This window comes from Eurytemora carolleeae, unplaced genomic scaffold, assembly GCF_000591075.1.
Source record: "Eurytemora carolleeae unplaced genomic scaffold, Eaff_2.0 scaffold438, whole genome shotgun sequence".
Classification (NCBI taxonomy): Eukaryota; Metazoa; Arthropoda; class Copepoda; order Calanoida; family Temoridae; genus Eurytemora; species Eurytemora carolleeae.
In genome coordinates this window covers 62,508-81,467 of record NW_019396620.1, presented here as the reverse complement: position 1 = coordinate 81,467, position 18,960 = coordinate 62,508, and the positions used below count along the sequence as shown (strand labels likewise).

Sequence of the window (18,960 nt, the reverse complement as noted above, 5' to 3'; positions counted from 1 at the left end):
CTTTACTGAGATTTGTACTGTGCTTGGAATAATTTATTGTATTGTATTGAACTGATCTGTACTGTACTTGAACTGATGTATACTGCACTGAACAGAGCTGTACTGTACTTGAACTAATGTTTACTGTACTGAACTGTACTTGGACTGATGTACTCGATGCACTGAACTGATATGTACTGTACTTGAACTGATGTTTACTGTACTGAACTGATCTGTACTGTACATATCTTATTTGTTAAAATATATTTGTTCAGTTTGCCATACGTCAACTCCACTATTGACGTTTTATGTGACAAATGTGTTTACGTTGTTAATTGGATTTTGGAATGGAATTTAATTTGACACAAAATCATACATTAAGACTTAACACACTACAGATGTCATATGACTAATGACTACTACTACTAGGACTACTGCAGGACTCCTTCCGTCATAACCTACAAACAGGGAAACCCCAAAGGCGTTCAGTTTGATTATAGACTAAATAAACCACATGGAATAATATGATAAAAATTTCTTGATATTTTGGGCTAATCTGCGAATTGTTGTCCCCCTTGTGTTCTATTGCACTCTATCTCCTTTCAAGCCACTGATGTCCTCTGTAGTCCCTTGCTGCTTAGTCTTCATGTAGGACTTTGTAGGACTAATATGTGATTTGTAAGTACTCCTAGTAAGGTCAATAGTTAGATCTAAACAATTGTCAATAGTTTTATAATTTTAGCTCCCATCCCATCGGCTTGGTTCATTTTTCTAAATATTTCAGATAGAATGGAAGACGAGTTTAAGATGGAAAAAGAGGAAGTTTCTTTGAAGGGAGAGTTCCTTCCGACCTCGACTGAAGAAGACACATGTGATTGTGCTGCTTATTACTCGTTTACTGTCGATGTACCTGGAGATAAAGTAGTCTGAAAGCACAGAATCTGAAGGTTACTTTGACAACTATAAGTTTGAAGTAAATGGAGCCTACGTATAAATTATACCATAAAAGAAGTGATTTATTTTTTCTACTTAAGTTCTTAATTATTTAGTTTTTTTTGTACAATATTTTTAGAAATACTTACTTGAGAACTTAGCTTCCCTGGAAACTATTTTTTCTTTATACAAGTCAACCCACTCAATTTAGAATTTTTAAACCAAGCAAGAACATTCCCAGGTTATACCAAGTTCTCAAGCAAAACTTAAGGCATTTCTGTCCAGGGGTTTTCGAGTTATGATCGGGCATACAAACAAAATTACTACTTTATATATAATATATGTAAAGATTTAGTTATGAAGGTATTAATTATCCGTGAAAAAACTAATTATTTCTAATCTAGAGGGAAAGCTGAAAAATAGAACTGAACAATCAACAATCTAAATCAGAAAACATAAGAAGGACGAACCATGAAGCTGTCAAACATCCCTGCAATCAATTTGAATATGTTGCAAATTCACGTGGTACATTAAAGAGACACGTTGTGAGTAAACATGATGGAGTAATATATTCTTGTAACATTTGTGAATTTACTACAAACCATATAGTAAATTTAAACAGACACAAGAAAAGAAAGCATGGAGTGGAAAAATATCCTTATGATGAATGTAATTATTTGGCAACTACCTCGAATTGTCTAAAACTACATATTAAAAAGAATCATGAAGCTGTAAGATATGCATGTAGTAAATGTGATCATTTAGCAAATTCCTCCGGAAGTCTGAGGAGACATTTTAAAATCAAACAATAACATGAAGGATTAAGATGTTTTTGTAAAGAATGTGAATATGCAGCAACTGAACTAGGAAGTCTTAAGAAACATGTAATAAGTAAACATGAATTGGGGTGAGATATCCTTGTGAAGAATGTGAAATGGTTGCATATGATTTAGGTAATCTAAGAAGACATCTGAAAAGTAAACATGAAAAAGTAATATATCCTTGTAATGCATGTGAATATGCTGCAACTGATTCGATGAATTTGAAAAGACATATAAAGAGAAAACACATGGAAGTCAGATATCCCTGTGACAAATGTGATTGTTCAGCGACTACCAGTACCAAGCAATCTTTAAAATCACACAACGAGAATAAACATGATGGAGTCCGATATCTTTGTGATAAATGTGAGGTTGTGACAACAACATCAAGAAATCTGAAAAGACATACGAGAATAAAGCATGAAGCGGCTAAATATCCTTGTAATGAATGTGAATTTACGGCATCTACAACACCTTACTTGAAGAGACATATTCTAAAATTACTTGAATATATTACAATTTACATGAATTCTACAAATTATGAATTCTACAAATTACTTGAATATATTACAACTTACATGAATTCTACAAATTACTTGAATATATTACAGTTTACATGAATTCTACAAATTACTTAAATGTATTACAATTACATAAATTTTAAAAATTATTTTCAGAAAAAAATGGCGGACAATATGAAAAAAGAACTGAATCCTTTAAAAGAAGAAACCATTGAATCCTCTACTGTAGAGAAAATACTTGAATCCTCTACTGCAGAGAAAATACTTGAATCCTCTACTGCAGAGAAAATACTTGAATCCTCTACTGCAGAGAAAATACTTGAACCCTCTACTATAGAGGAACCCCTTGAATACTCAACTGCAGAGGAACCCGTTGAATACTCTACTGAGGAAACCCTTGAATCCTCTACTGCAGAGGAAACCCTTGAATTCTCAAATGCAGAGGAACTCCTTGAATCCTTAACTGCAGAGGAAACCCTTTATATATTACAATTTACATGAATTCTACAAATTACTTGAATATATTACAATTTACATGAATTCTACAATTTACATGAAATTTTTACAACGAATAATGAATATACATTTTTTAAATTTATTTCATACACTCTAAGTTAAAATTATTTTCAGAAAAAATGGCGTACAATATATTGAAAGAAGAAGATACTGAAATGAAAAAAGAATTGAATCCTTTAAAAGAAGAAACCCTTGAATCCTCTACTGCAGAGGAACCCCTTGAATCCTCTACTGCAGGGGAACCCTTTGAATCTACTGCAGAGGAAACCCTTGAATCCTCTACTGCAGAGGAACCCCTTGAATCCTCTACTGCAGAGGAACCCCTTGAATCCTCTACTGCAGAGGAACCCCTTGAATCCTCCACTGCAGAACCCCTTGAATCCTCATCTGCAGAGGAACCCCTTGAATACTCTACTGAGGAAACCCTTGAATCCTCTACTGCAGAAGAAACCGTTGAATCCTCTACTACAAAGGAACCCCTTGAATACTCTACTGAGGAAACCCTTGAATCCTCTACTGCAGAGGAAACCCTTGAGTTCTCAAATGCAGAAGAACTCCTTGAATCCTCAACTGCAGAGGAAACCCTTGAATCCTCTACTGCAGAGGAAACCTACTCAGTTTATGTAAAAGAAGAAGATGTTAAAGTGGAAATTAAAGGTACATTGTAAGCACATTTAAAAGTGCTACTCAAAAATTTACTCAAGCATTTTTTTTTAACAAATTACGGGTTTCCTCGGCAATTCGTACATTTTTTACAAGAAAAGAAGGCTTATACTTTTGCGAAGGAGGAAACAGAATAAAAAATGTGTTGAAACATCTGTACCAATTGAATAGAAGCCTATCATTTTGCCGCGCTAACACGCCCCCCTCATGCACTATAACTCCAGTACAACCCTGTGCAAATGTACTATTTGCAGAGAAACCCCGGAATTTGTAGTTTAAAATTGCTTGCATAAACTTTTGGAACTACTAAGTCATATTACTTTCTTTTCATTGCAAATTAAATTTAAGGATTTTGTAGTTTGTAACTTATTTGTTTCGCAAAATGCGCCTTGAGCTGGGAACCTTAGATTGGGATACATTTAATCCCGACTGCTTAATCCAAATATCCAATGTGGACACTTTTAATTTCTTGCTTAATCCACTCTTTTTGAATATAGCACAGAAAAAAAAAAAACCAGTCGGGTTTTTTTAAATTAAGAGTCCTTCCCGTTTCTGTATATTAATCTTAAATGGCGCGCAAAATTTCAAATTTCCCGGCTTTTGATACGCGACTCTAATTGGTTGAATTTTATACACTTTTCAGGATACAAGTACAAGATTAGGTTAGTCTCGAGATTAAGAAAAAGAGAGGATAAAGCATTGATCTCGAAATCCGCCATTCTAAAGTTCTCGGCTCTGAACATTTAGACATTTTTGCAAATTACAAAATATCACGGGAATATTTCCTAGAGAGGGGCTGTCGGTGTTATTTCATTTATGTTCCATTTAAAGGGAGACTTGTCCGTTTCTTAATAGTATCCTTTAAACCTTTATCTGATATTTAATTTGGGAGATGTTTTCTACCTTAAAAAGTATTTAATTCTGACAATATCCTCCATTTTCTCCAACTCAAAAACTGTACTCGTAACTTTATATTTTACAGAGAAGTCACAATTGAAAATAATAACTTTTTAAAGCGAAGATGATGGATATCTCATCCATTCTTGAATAGTCAACGCTTTTAATGGCACAGTTTTAGAACACGCCAATATTTTGTTAAAGAGTCATTTGAAATATAGTCTTTAGTCCCTCTAATATAGTCTTTAGTCCCTCTAATACAAAAGACTATGTCAAAAATCTGGTGACTATCGTAGCTAAGATTTTTAACGAAATTATTTTCTTCACGATTTAAAATATTTTATTCTTTATTTCTCTATTTTATTATCTTTTTTAATGTATTTTATTTAGAGGAAAATATGATGGATGGAGAGGATCCTTTGCCATCTAAACTAAATAAAGATACGAAATACGGGTATGGAAAAACTAATTATTCTTGTAAGCAATGCAACTTTACTACAATCGATAAAAGGATTCTGAAGAAACACGTTATCAATACGCATAGAGGATTGCGATATCCTTGTAGTGAATGTGAATATGTTGCTACCAAAGCAAGCAGCTTGAAGATGCATATAAAATCTAGACATCCACGAAACAGTTATCCTTGTACTAAATGTGATTTTGTTGCTGCTACTATTTTATATCTGAGAAGACATATTACTAGCAATCATGGAAAAGAAAAATATCCTTGTGATAAATGCGAATTTGTTGCCAACCAGCCAAGTCAACTGAAGAAACATGTTGAGAATAAACATGAAGGAATTAGATATCCTTGTAATGAATGTCAGTATGCAGCAACTGCAGTGAGCCACCTGAAGAAACATATTGAGTTTAAACATGCAGGAGTAAGATATTTTTGTGACAAGTGTGAGCATTCTGCATCTACGTCAAGCAGTCTCAAGAAACATATTCAAAATAAACATGAAGGAATAAGATATCCTTGTAATGAATGTGAATATACTGCAGCGGATTCAGGAAATCTGAAGAAACATAAGAAAAGAAAACACGAAGGGGTGAGGTATCCCTGCAATGAATGTGAGTACGAGGCAACGGAAGAAGGAAATTTGAAAAGACATATTTATAGTAAGCATCTAGGATTAAGATATTACTGCCAACAATGTGATTATGTTGCATCTCAGGAAGGTCATTTGAAGAGACATACAAAAAACAAACATGATCTTGAAAAGATCAGATATCCGTGCAATGAATGTGAGTATGTAGCTACTGAAGAGTGGAGTTTGAAGAGACATATGAAAACCAAGCATGAGGAAGTTAAATATCCCTGCAACAAATGTGAATATGTGGCAACTATAAAAGGAAATTTAAAGCGGCATGAAAAAGCTAAACATTTGTAAATTTATCTTTTTCTCTCTTTAAAGTTCTACAATCTTCACATGAAATACATGATACATTTCTTAAAGAAAATCAGTCACTTTATAAAACGTGATAAATGTTTATTAGATGGTTTACAAAAACTTATATAAGAGTTTTCTGTTAATAAAAATTGTTATTAAAAGGCATAAATGTAAATAAAGAAGTTGCATTTTTATTCCGGAAGAAGAAACTCTTTCGATATGCTTATTGCTTAATGCTAATATAAAGAAGATATTGGTGTATATGATTAGAATTTAATATCAAATAAGATAAACAGACCCGCAGTCCTCTCATTTCAATTAACTGTATAAATCAAATCCAAGATTGAGATTGTAAGAGTTTGAGGCGTAGTAATATTTCTGACATTTCTCTTTGAACAATGTATTTAGATACATGAATATTATTAAAGAGAAATAACAGTGAAAATGGTGAAAATCCACAAACCCCAGTGTTTATTATATTATACTTACATATCTTTACATCCTATATCCCTGTACCTTCAAAATTATTCAAACATTTTTGATTAATAATCAATATCTTTTCTTCTCTTCCGATTTTTGTTTTTATAGGCTTTAAGTAGATGTCTTTTATTAATCATAAAAATACAAATAAAATTTCTTTTTTTGCGGCAGATTTTTATTTTTGTAATCATGGAAGACCGAAAAGTTGTGCAGGTTCATGGCGGCCGGAAAGCAAAACGCTTATATTTGACATGGAAGGGAAACTAGTTTTGGAAATGTAAGAAAGTCTCGTAAAAAAGTTTCTGGAAAAAACTGGAATTAAAACTGTTGTAAAAAGTCACAGGACAAAATGTCACTGGAAATAAAGTCCCAGGACTTTTTCCTGAAATAGTATGGAGGCTGCCAATAAAGTCTCAGGAAATAAGGTCCTAAAGAAAATATATCCGAAGAAAATAATTCCGAAACCTTGTGAAAATGAGATTAAGTCTAAGACGTTTTCATAAAAAGGATTTTTTTATGTGCATCTGCATTTTTTATATCGCAAGTGGTGGAATAAATATGAGATGCCCCAATTTTTGCATGGTTGTAAACATTCCTTGTTCCCAACTTTTCTACTTTTTTCCCGAAACGTTTTCCTATAAAATCATACTGGAACCAGAAACAAAGTCCTCGAAAAAATAAAGTCTGACAATAGTAGGACTTTGTTTCCAGAGACTTTTTGTTTCAATAGGCGTGGTAGCAGTTCACAAAATAACGTTTCTCCCAATAACGTTTCACCCAATTCATTTTTTACCCAAAACTACGTTTCCCCCAAATAACATTTCACCCAACTCACGTTTCGCCAAAACTATACTTACTTAAGAGTTTCACTCCTCCAAAACAAAAAAATTCTTGCCAATTTTATTTTGAATTTTAAAATTTATATCTTTGTATTTATAAAAGTTATATACATAAGGACACATTGATATTCTATTCTAGTACTACTCAAGTTAGGAATCCTCTTGGAGTCAAGCATTATATGTCCTTGAAGTTGGGATTGAAGGTTTGGAGTGCAGCCTTAAGATTTGCCATCTGGGCTGACCGATGTTTAGTTCTAGATCGTTTTGGGTCGGTACGTCTGACTGTAACCAGCTCCTGTAGCTTGGTCCTTGCCAAGCTATCCTCCGTTTTCAACAATAGTGCGAAAATTTAGGACTTTATTTCCAAAAACTTTTTTCACAGAACTTTTTTGCTCATGGCCGGCTGTTTCCCCCCCGTTCCCTAGAAAAATCTATTTCTTAGGTTACTGGGTATAGTAAATAGTCTACATTACTAGTGGGTTAGTTATTATCATTATTTCTCTAAACTTAAGTTTAGTTACAGATCGTCCAAATACATAGGTTCAGAAGTATATACTCCTTTACTCGAGATAATAAATATGAGTTTAAGAGTAATGTTGGACCTTTCATATTACAATATATAGGTTTAGAAGTATATACTCCTTTACTCCAGATAATAAATATGAGTATAAGAGTAATGTTGGAACCTTTCATGTTAAAATGCAAAGGTTTAGAAGTATATGCTCCTTTACTCGAGATAATAAATATGAGTTTAAGAGTAATGTTGGAACCTTTTCATGTTAAAATACTTAGGTTTAGAAGTATACACTCCTTTACTCCAGATAATAAATATGAGTATAAGAGTAATGTTGGAACCTTTCATGTTAAAATACATAGGTTTAGAAGTATTTACTCCTTTACTCGAGATAATAAATATGAGATTAAGAGTAATGCTGGAATCTTCCATGTTAAAATATATAGGTTTAGAAGTATATACTCCTTTACTCGAGATAATAAATATGAGTTTAAGAGTAATGTTGGAACCTTTTCATGTTAAAATACATAGGTTTAGAAGGATATACTCCTTTACTCCAGATAATAAATATGAGTTTAAGAGTAATGTTGGAACCTTTCATGTTAAAATATATAGGTTTAGAAGGATATACTCCTTTACTCCAGATAATAAATATGAGTATAAGAGTAATGTTGGAACCTTTCATGTTAAAATACATAGGTTTAGAAGTATATACTCCTTTACTCGAGATAATAAATATGAGTTTAAGAGTAATGTTGGAACCTTTTCATGTTAAAATATATAGGTTTAGAAGGATATACTCCTTTACTCCAGATAATAAATATGAGTATAAGAGTAATGTTGGAACCTTTCATGTTAAAATACATAGGTTTAGAAGTATATACTCCTTTACTCCAGATAATAAATATGAGTTTAAGAGTAATGTTGGAACCTTTCATGTTAAAATATATAGGTTTAGAAGTATATACTCCTTTACTCCAGATAATAAATATGAGTATAAGAGTAATGTTGGAACCTTTCATGTTAAAATACATAGGTTTAGAAGTATATACTCCTTTACTCGAGATGATAAATATGAGTATAAGAGTAATGTTGGAACCTTTCATGTTAAAGTTATACAACGAAATATTTGAATTATTCAGTATTATCCAAAATAAAACTTTTAACGCCAATAATTTAGCTAAAAGATAAAATCAATAAATTAAAAACTATCCACTATCTAATAAACGAAACCCTACTCGATAAGATAAAATTAAAAATCTGAAAACTATGGAAACTTGAATTTTGGAAAGAGAAAAACAAAAACGACTTTTATCACAGTTTTTCCAAATAATCTTTTCTTCATATTTATTGTTCGCGGGGTTTTATTTTTATTTTTTACAATCATTGATAAATCTTTGGATTCAATAAAAAAAGTTGTGTTCATCTAATTATCATGATCCTTGCCATACAAATTATGTTATTGTGTAAAATGTTTTTAATTGACCGTTTCCCCTGCACATACAGGGTGTCTCAAAAAACATAGGAATTCAGTAACGAATTCGATATCGTCTTTGTTATGAATTAGCTAGTATAATACCTAATTTCAAAAGCCATAATATTATTATGTCTGCTAGAGTTTATTTAATGAAAAGGGTAAAAGACTGTAAAGATGTGTATAATTTCTCCACAAGATGAACAGTGAAGACGGACAAGTTCACTCTGTTTGTATACTGCAATTTTCATGTTTTACTAAGTACAACCGTATGCAGTCAAAACATAAACAAACAAAATGTGAACATAGCAGACGAAACTCTTACAGATTACAGCTGTCTCAGTAGGTATCACTATACTAAATAAAGAATTATTTAAAAAGACGATATCGAATTCGTCACTGAATTCCCATGTTTATTGGGACACCCTGTATTACAATTGTTGTTTAATGAAAATATTGTTTGTATATTTGTATTTGTATTTGTATATACCCTTTAAACCTTAAACTAATACAAATAATGGGGAAGATAACGTCGTTTTTCTCTAAAAGTGTTTATTTCTGTACATTTTTCCGTTATTTTGTACAGTCTACAAGCAAAGAATGGGCAAGAAACTTACCAAGAGACACTAGAGATGTCAACGTTATGATTTTTCTAGATTTTAGCTTTCGTTACGAGTGTTCATCAAAAGTATTAACGTTTGAAACGTTACGTTGCACATTATGAAATTTTATGGCATAGAGTAACGTTGCGTAATAAATTTTCTGCACTTAAATATCTTATACAACGTTAAGTTTTAATAAATGTTAGTGAAAAAACAGTAAGCTCCGTTACGCATTTGCATTTCTCGTTTTAAAAAACTTTCCCAACGTTGCGTTAAAGTTTATGTAATATAACCACAATTTTTTAACGTTCCACTTTCATGCAAGGTAAATATTTTCAGAGACCTTACGTTACACTTTCACTCAGTTTAAGATCTAAAAGATGACAAACGTTTTGCTTTAATAAGACGCCATTAGGGCATAGTTATGTATGTTACAATGCATTTCAGTGCAAAGAACATTTTTTGTTAACGTTACGTTTTATCTTAACTTTTCCAATATAAATAAATATAATATCTAATTCATACTTGATCAGTCAAAGCTTTTGAGGGTATTGTCGGAAATCGGGCATTGACATCTAAATCTTTGCATGGAGGGTAACCTGAAATTACGCTTTCAGTCCCTGTAACTATATTTTTTTCTTGGAATGGAAAACGACATTCAGTTTAGACTTTTATTTGAGCAATTTTCAATTTACACAAATCTTTAAACTGAAGATTGAAATAAAAATTTTCTAGTGCTATCTATTGTTGGGGAATGTGACAAACTCTTAAAATGTGACAATTTTTAAGTCTTCAGAACAGAAAATTGTCTTGAAATAATAGAAAAGACAAAATCTATACGATTGCGATGAATCCTAAATATGTGAAAAATAGACGTACACGTAAGTCCCATACTGTATGTTGTTAACCTTATAGGGCCATATAAATTCATGCTTTCGTGAACAGGTAAAGATTTTAAGGATATCATTAAGAATCGGACTGCGGAACATCTAACTCTGCTATTGGAGGATCATTGAAAATTACGCCTTTTATCTATATGATATACAACAGATTGGGAACCCCGCTTTGCCTGGAAACTTTAACTTATGATTTTAAAACCAAGCTAAAAAGATTCCCATGGTTCTAATGAGTTCCCCCAAGATATGCAATTTGTATGCCTTTCTTGGTTCTGAAATATGGTAAAAGTTAGTTTTATTTCCGTCAATTTAAAAGATTAACGAGGGAGGGGTGGCTGCTCTTAGGGTATTGGAGTAAAATGTGAAAATTTATCCAACCTTTTATGAAAAGTACGTTAAAAAAAATATTTAAAAAAGGGCTCTGCTGCCCCTTTTTCATTGTCTTTGTTCAAATATTTGCAGGAGAAAAAATCGCAAATTTTAGTCTAAGTAGCCTGTGGCGATCATTTAGTTTTGATTAGCAAAACTGATGGCATTTGTTTTAACTTATACATTTAACTTAACATTATTGGTAAATGTAAACAAAAAAATACCGAGAAAAAAAGAAAAATATCTTGTCTTTTTTCTGCTCTGTCAACTCTGTTTTGGTTCATTTTACTTTCTTTTTTTGCAATTACAATATTGAAAAATAGCTTTGTTTTGTTGATTAATTGTTCAATTGTTCTAAAAAGCAAGAAGAATGTTGAACTTCTCGTTGTTGTTATTTTAAACATTTTGGTTCTTGTCAATTAAGTTGGATATGATAAAGATAAACCTAGAAAGTGCTACTTATGGAAAAACCCTATACCATAGAAAAAGTTAGATAAACAAAACAAAAACTATTTAAAAATAAAAGAATATATTTCATGTTTGTTATGAATATATAAATGAATAATATGATATCAAATATATTTCATGTTTGTTATGAATATATAAATGAATAATATGATATCAAATATATTTCATGTTTGTTATGAATATATAAATGAATAATATGATATCAAATATATTTCATGTTTGTTATGAATATATAAATGAATAATATGAGTGAAAATATATTCCAATAATTGTCTAATTAAGTTATTTAGAAAAAAAATTATTTAATAACTGAATTAATTTTGAGGGATTTGTAGATCTGTAGACAATGGAGTATAAATTCCATTATCCACCTAAATAATTGAAAAATTCTTCCTCATGTATTAGAATTAAATATTGGAGGAAACAGTCGACGCTTATAAATGTTTTTAGAGGTTAAAGTATGATTTTGATAAAAGAGATGTATACATCATGAATAAACTATTTCCCAACTTTTTCTTAGGACGAGCTCCCCTGGTGTTTCGTGGGGAGGGGGGGGGGGGGGTCAGCAATGTTGAGTTTACTTTTTAAACATAAACCTTTTATTCGAGTCTAATGAGGCTCGGTCGCTTAAACACACTGTTTTGATAAAAGTGTCTAAGTCACAGTAATGTTGATTTTATCCAAATCCGACGTAATACTGGTCATTTCCGTATAAACTATTAAAATGGGTAAATTTTACACGAATTAATGTTGAGTTTACTTTTTAAACATAAACCTTTTATTCGAGTCTAATGAGGCTCGGTCGCTTAAACACACTGTTTTGATAAAAGTGTCTAAGTCATAGTAATGTTGATTTTATATCCCCAAATCCGACGGAAAACTGGTCATTTCCGTATAAACTATTAAAATGGGTAATTTTTACACGAATCAGACTCAGTGAGGGTACAAATACTTGGGCGGGCTTGCGACGCTCCCAAATCTTTGATTAATGGTTGTTAGAATCTATTTTTATCTAGATTATTCTAAATCCGTTGTAATTATATAAAGTATATATAAAGTAAATACAATTTTTGCAATTTTACATATTTCCGATATTACACTATACAGGGGCGTAAGAGAACATTTGTGTAAGGAGGGGGGGGGCAAAAAATGTTTGTGTGCCCCCCTTGGCAACATTGTGCCCCCCCCCCAAAAAAAAACCTTTTGTGAAAAAATATTGATACCTTCCTTAACATGTAAACTATTCGATCATAAACTTCCATATTCCCCCTAAATATCCACCGTCGTCCCCCTCCCCCTCTCCAGAATTTCTGCATTTTTGATGTGTAAGTTGGTAGATAAATATATATATGGTTGTGGTAGATAAATACAGAAAACTGGTTTCTAATTCATAAAAACGCGTGAGTAAAAATTTCGTAGAAGGCATAAAAGATTATTCTTTAAATGTTTATGTACATTAATTCAGAACAGAAGGGGAAGGGGGGGGGGGCAATCGTCCCCGGTAAGAAATTTGGAGGATTATTATAAACATTTAAAATATTCCGACTTTTTTAATTCAGCGCAAAGCATAGTTTCAGACGAACGGCTCGAGATGGCGCCAATCCCTGATGTGTGCACCGATCCACAGGGTTATATATTCTGTACAATATACTTTACAGTTTACAGATTTACATTCATTGCAGCTAAATGCTTAATGTTGCAGCTTCTATTTTTAAATTCTTTGCTCCATATCGACAAATGTAAAACTGCTTAGAAAGATAAAGCAACATCACTCTGTAAAAACATGGCCAGTAAAATATAATTTTTCGGATTTCTAGTTTGCCCTGTCAGAGTCAGGTAGATGAGTTTATAAACCGGTTTGTGTAGACCCCACTGTTACACTTACACTGCTCAATATTAACATACTGGGTTTCAGAGAAACATCTGTAGGACTGTAGAGTACATAGTGATATAGGAAAACAAGAGTATTAGGTGTAATGTGTACTGTTGAGTACATAGTGATATAGGGAAACAAGATTATTATTGTACTGTGTCTGTTGAGTCAAGTGACATTATTTACATATTCTATGATTTGAATAATTAAGTTATGTTTAAATGTTAAAAAACCAAGACACAGCAGTTTTGATGAACCGAGAAAACAGCCTTATTATAAAAATTAGGTAAAACATGCTAAATTGTTAAGAGATGTTTGTAACTAACTTTCTTGCAAGGAAATGAAATAAGCTATAAATTTTAAAATATATAATTTGATGTAGATATAACACATTGTTATTTATTTGGTATTATTATTGTTGTTGTTGTTATTATTATTATTATTATCATTATCATTATCATTATCATTATCATTATCATTATCATTATCATTATCATTATCATTATTATTATTATTATTATTATTATTAATAATATTTTTATCATTATTATTATTGTTATCATTATTGTTATCACTTTTTTGATTGTTATTATTTAGATCCATGTGGATTCCATGTACATATTCAGGAACAAAAGAAGTGAACTTGTGAGGTAAAACTTTATTATACATATTTTTTTTTTTAATTGGACAATTAATTATGTAAATCATAATCTGTTATAATCTTGTCTAGAAAAATATGGCGGGAAAGTCGTCATCATGATGATTTGTCCCCTGAGCTCAAGTCCCAGCTGTCCTCGGTCCTCAAGCGTGTTCGTGAACCTGTCCTCGTGGATTTACTGGCTGTCCTACAGAAACGAGGACAATATTTTGGGGGTTGCTGTCCTGTACCGAACCAGAAACTAGGAATAAATAGAGCATTCATTTTATATTGTATATTTCTTTTTATATTTTATATAGATTAAAAGAAATTTAAGGAATTAAAGAAAATGAAAGAAAATGAAAGAAAAGGAAAGAAAACGAAAGGAAGGAAAGAAAAGGAAAGAAAATGAAAGAAAAGAAAAGAAAATGAAAGAATAGGAAAGAAAATGAAAGAAAATGGAAGAAAATGAAAGAAAAAGAAAGAAAAGGAAAGAAAAGAAAAGAAAAGAAAAGAAAAGAAAAGAAAAGAAAAAAAAATGAAAAAGAAATGTATGAGAAATGTAAGAGAAAGGAAGAAAAAACTAAGTAAGCGAAAGAGAACAGAAATAAAAGAGAGAAAACAGAAAGGAAAAAAAGAGAAAATTAAGAAAAGAAAGAGAAAAGAAAGGAAAGGAAAGAGAACAGAAAGGAAAGAAAGAGGAGAGAAGGTAAAGAAAGAGAACAGGAAGGAAAAAAAGAGAAAAGAAAGGAAAAAAAGAGAACAGAAAGGAAGAAAGAGAACAGAAAGAAAAGAAAGAGAAAAGAAAGGAAAGAAATAGAAGAGAAAGGAAAGAAAGAGGAAAGAAGTAAAGAAAGAGAACAGAAAGGAAAGAAAGAGAACAAAAAGGGAAAAAGAGAAAATAAAATAAAAAGAAAGAGAACAGAAAGAAAAAAATAAGAACAGAGAGGAAAGAAAGAGAACAGAAAAGAAGGAAAGAAAGATAATAGAAAAGAAAAAAAGAGAAAAGAAAGGAGCGACAGGGTTGAAACACTATTTTAGTAAAAATAAATAAATATAAAAAAGATTTGAAATAAAATAAATGTTATATTTGTGGTTAGGTCGACACCCTGTAGTTCCGCTGGTCCTGATGTGCCGAATATGGAGATGGAAAGATGTTGAGGGTGAACAGCTAGTCCGTCTACCTATCTGCCAGTTTACACCAGATAATCTTCTTGAATGCTGTAATCCATATCATTGGGCCAGGAGGGCAAATCCAGGTATAGTTTTCTGTATTCAAAACTCACGGAATATAGAATATATTCCACTAGCTTGGAAACCCAGCGTTGCCCAGGTAACTCATAGTTTCTCCCGCCGTTAAGCTCCAATTGGTCATTAATTATGATATTAACTATTTATTTCAGTTACTCAACTTAGCCAATCTAAGAACATTTATATGCCACTCCCAACTTCCCAAGTACTTTGATTTTGTAATTGTAAAGTAGTGTATAAATACGTCACTATTAAAATGAATGGCTACTCCTCCATTTAATTTAATGCAATTTCAATCTTTTGTTTGAAATATTTGGTTTCGCTGTTTGTATCCCTTTCTTTAATGAATGAGTTAATTCCAAAACAGCCAGGAGTCGGAACTTATGCATTTTGGATAAAGCTTTGATCCTCAACTTATGGATTAATGGTATCCCTCTTGGATATCCCATAGTGGGCATACTCTGCAGTGCAGGGATTGCGTTAAGTGAGGTCTCAAGCATTTATCCTCAAATTTAAAAGTGCCCACATTGGATATCAAGATCAAGCTTTTAAGATTAACGATACTCTTCTCAAATGTTTTGACGTCAGGACATACTTAGATGTAATTATTTTTGCGTGATAAGGGTTGAAGTTTCATCTCTCATTGATCTTACTAATTAACTCCTACAATAAAATGGAATAAATATATCCAAAGATGATTTAAAATTAAAAAAATATATTAAAACTGAGCTTAGAACTTTTAAATGCGAATCTCTGGATCAATTTTGATCTGCACTTAGATATCCCGTTTATATGGTTTAGTTTTCTAGAATTTTTAAAGAGTTTTTAAAAGGCAGCACGCACCTAAATACTGGGAACCTTTCAAAACTGTATTCTGGAAATGTTTACTTTGTTAAAGTACGCAAAAAAGTAATTCTAAGCAAAAATATAAAGGAAAATTAATTGTTTTAAAATTGTTTTTTGCACATATATTCTTGGCAAAGCGTAAGTTTTGAAAGCAAAATCAAATTTTAAATCTTTTTAGAATTATGAGGAAGTTTTACAAATCCAAGTATCTTCAAAATTTTAAAAATGATAACAAAGAAGATGATGTTCATCACTACATATATTGATAGTTCCCCCAGCAGTAATAACTAAAACATTTTTTCAAAGTGAATATTGGAAAATTATCTTTTTTCCATCCATAATCTGAGTTCGTTACCCTTTTGTCCATTTGACAATCCAAATTTTTATTTTGAATAATCTTTTTTGTTTGTTTATTTTCTTATTTTCTTATTATATCGTTAGAACTGAAGAGGGTCAAACCAGATCGAAATATATTTTCAATAAATGTGGAACTAACATCTACTATTTTTACTCTACAGAGGTTTGGTCCATCTCCATCACCGTATTTTAAATAAAATGAGGGGATAAAGCACGTATCCATCAAGTTTAAAATTTATAATGGTAATTTAAGGCACTGTAAGCGTAAATTTGTAATATTTAAAGGAACTGTAAGCGTAAATTTGTAATATTTAAAGGGACTGTAAGCGTAAATTTGTAATATTTAAAGGGACTGTAAGCGTAAATTTGTAATATTTAAAAGGATTTTACGCGTAATTTAAAGTAACCTTTAATGTTAAAATGTCAATGCTCAAATCACAACGGGACCCTAGAAACTGTTATCAATAATATGGAAGAATCTACTATGTTTAAAAGTGTTTCATTCTGGTAATTTCTATTAGTTTCTATGTCGTAGAAATGCGCAAGTCACTTCAGTAGAGCACCCACGATTGAAAATGTTCAGTTTTTAAAATGATAAACATTGGAATCCAAGGTATTCTTGCTTAGACAAAGGTTTTAAGGTTATCGTTGTAAATGGGACATATTCCCATTTAAGTATAATATGTATTTTTCAAGATGGATGACGCCTTCTTAATTTTTTTGTTCGATCCAACAAGTTTTGCAAAATAATTTATTGTAACGTTTAAATCTTTAATCCGAAAAAGATATTTAGCAACATTTTTATTGTTTTTCAAAATCAGAATTGCATGATTTAGAAACGGAAGCATTGAGATTTGTTCTGTCATTTTATTCCTATTCATTCTTCTATTCATCTTGTTTCAGGGTTTAGAGGAAATCTTTAAAGATTTTAACGCCATTTTTACACCAACAAATCACACCATGTTCTAATGTTCTAGTTCTATTTACATTTTATGCTCTGATGTATGTAATGTTTTATGAACTGGGAACCTATGTGTTGGATACCGATCATACCGATCCACAGATCTTGATATCCTGCAGTGGGCACTTTTGAATTTTACTCAGAATCTGTGTGATCGCCAGATATTGGATATCCGCACTTTCTCTGTTTTCTAACTGCTTGAACGTAAATTTCCCTGGCGTTTGATTGGCTGTTTTCTACAGGATATCTAATAAAGATTAGATTAATCTGTAGGCTTTCTGGGCGCTTCGCGCCTATCTTCTGTTTCAATTGAATATTTTCTCTTTGTATACATTGTAAAACAAAAACAAACAAAAAGACAGACAAATAGACAAGCAAAGTATATTTATTGATTAAAACAAATCATATCATAAATTATAAGGATAAAAAATACATAAAGAAATAAGAACTGAAAACCGTGGGATAGTTAAATTTATCTATAAACAACTGTTCCAGATAGTTTTGTTTGTTTTTAACTTTTTAATATTTGTAAACAGCACACCACGTATGTTAAATATTGACATTTCCTGTTCTTTCTCAATTCGTCATGAGCCTTAATATCCTAAGTTTTCATTTTTTGACCTTTGATTGAAATTTTAATTTATTTCCTATGAAATACTGTTGAAAAAGCTTGGTTACCTGTATTGCAACATTTTCGTGGATTTTGTTTATTTTAATAAAAAAATGTATTTCACTTTGTACCAATAAACCTTATTTTCTTCTCAATTTTGTTCATTCAAACTTTCAATTTGTAATATTTTTTCCGGGTACAGGAAATTTTGCTGGTTACGCGTATTATGTTAATTTAAAGCAAACTTAGGAATTATATTAAAATAAAAACTGAATGATAAAACTGAAATTGTCAATAAAGACTGAAATTAATGTCAAAACATTATTTTTAAATTGTGTGGCAGACTGCAGTCTGCAAACCTCACAATTTGCGGTTTTTTGAATTCGCATTTTGCCTGATTTTTGGTCTCTATCTTATATTTGCATATAGCACTAACTAGTATAGACAGACTGACACATAGACAGACTGACAATTAGACAGACTGACCGATAGACATACTGACAGATAGACAGACTGACATATAGACAGACTGACAATTAGACAGACTGACCGATAGACATACTGACAGATAGACAAACTGACAGGTGGACAGACTGACAGGTGGACAGACTGACAGATAGACAGAAAGACAGACCCATTCACAAAACGACAGACACATTCACCGAAAGACAGACACATTCACAGAACGACAGACACATTCACACAAAGACAGTTATTATTATATCAAATTAGTAAAAACTAATAAAGAATTGTAAAATGAATTTGAAAAAATATTTTAGTAAGAAAACAGTTGTTGAAAAGATTTATAAGATCAAATGATAATATAAATAAATGTTCTTTTAAAAATAATAATTTTACAGAATTAATAAGTAATAATTTGTTTAAGACGAGTTCCTGAGTTCAAATCCTGCTAAAGGAATTTCCTACTGTGATAATCAATACTCCTTCAATCTAGGTGAGATTCCTTTACGTGTTCATGTGTTCGTGTTTTCATGTGTTTGTGTTCATGTGGTCATGTGTTCATGTGTTCGTGTGTTAGTTTTTTCATGTACTTTGTAA

The 18,960-nt window shown here is 31.4% G+C and overlaps 2 protein-coding genes across 3 annotated transcripts; both read left to right on the top strand.

Annotated features, from left to right (window-relative positions):
- Positions 1-65: 65 nt before the first annotated feature.
- LOC111706421 (transcriptional repressor CTCFL) lies at positions 66-6,374 on the top strand. Of its 2 annotated transcripts, XM_023479298.1 has the most exons (5): positions 66-926; positions 1,317-2,725; positions 2,956-3,060; positions 3,349-3,427; positions 4,721-6,374. In XM_023479298.1, exons 2-5 carry the CDS (start codon positions 2,372-2,374, stop codon positions 5,722-5,724), a joined length of 1,542 nt encoding a protein of 513 aa, XP_023335066.1. In that variant the 5' UTR covers positions 66-926; positions 1,317-2,371; the 3' UTR covers positions 5,725-6,374. The 2 variants fall into 2 exon arrangements, with proteins under 2 accessions (XP_023335066.1, XP_023335065.1); XM_023479297.1 differs by having other exon boundaries at positions 2,956-3,427.
- Positions 6,375-13,218: 6,844 nt separating this feature from the next.
- LOC111706415 (mothers against decapentaplegic homolog 6) lies at positions 13,219-18,960 on the top strand. The gene is made up of 5 exons (XM_023479290.1): positions 13,219-13,525; positions 13,837-13,889; positions 13,970-14,142; positions 14,977-15,135; positions 18,788-18,960. The coding sequence occupies exons 2-5, from the start codon at positions 13,852-13,854 to the stop codon at positions 18,958-18,960; spliced, it is 543 nt and encodes a 180-aa protein (XP_023335058.1). The 5' UTR covers positions 13,219-13,525; positions 13,837-13,851.

Excerpts from the sequence above, each read along its gene's own strand:
- LOC111706421 (XM_023479297.1), top strand. The coding sequence starts at position 2,372 with ATGTATTACAATTACATAAATTTTAAAAATTATTTTCAGAAAAAAATG. Across the intron at positions 2,726-2,955 it reads TTGAATCCTTAACTGCAGAG|GAAACCCTTGAATCCTCTAC; the intron begins GAAACCCTTTAT and ends CCTTTAAAAGAA. Across the intron at positions 3,428-4,720 it reads TGTTAAAGTGGAAATTAAAG|AGGAAAATATGATGGATGGA; the intron begins GTACATTGTAAG and ends TATTTTATTTAG.
- LOC111706415 (XM_023479290.1), top strand. The coding sequence starts at position 13,852 with ATGTACATATTCAGGAACAAAAGAAGTGAACTTGTGAG. Across the intron at positions 13,890-13,969 it reads AAAAGAAGTGAACTTGTGAG|AAAAATATGGCGGGAAAGTC; the intron begins GTAAAACTTTAT and ends AATCTTGTCTAG. Across the intron at positions 15,136-18,787 it reads GGCCAGGAGGGCAAATCCAG|ACGAGTTCCTGAGTTCAAAT; the intron begins GTATAGTTTTCT and ends AATTTGTTTAAG.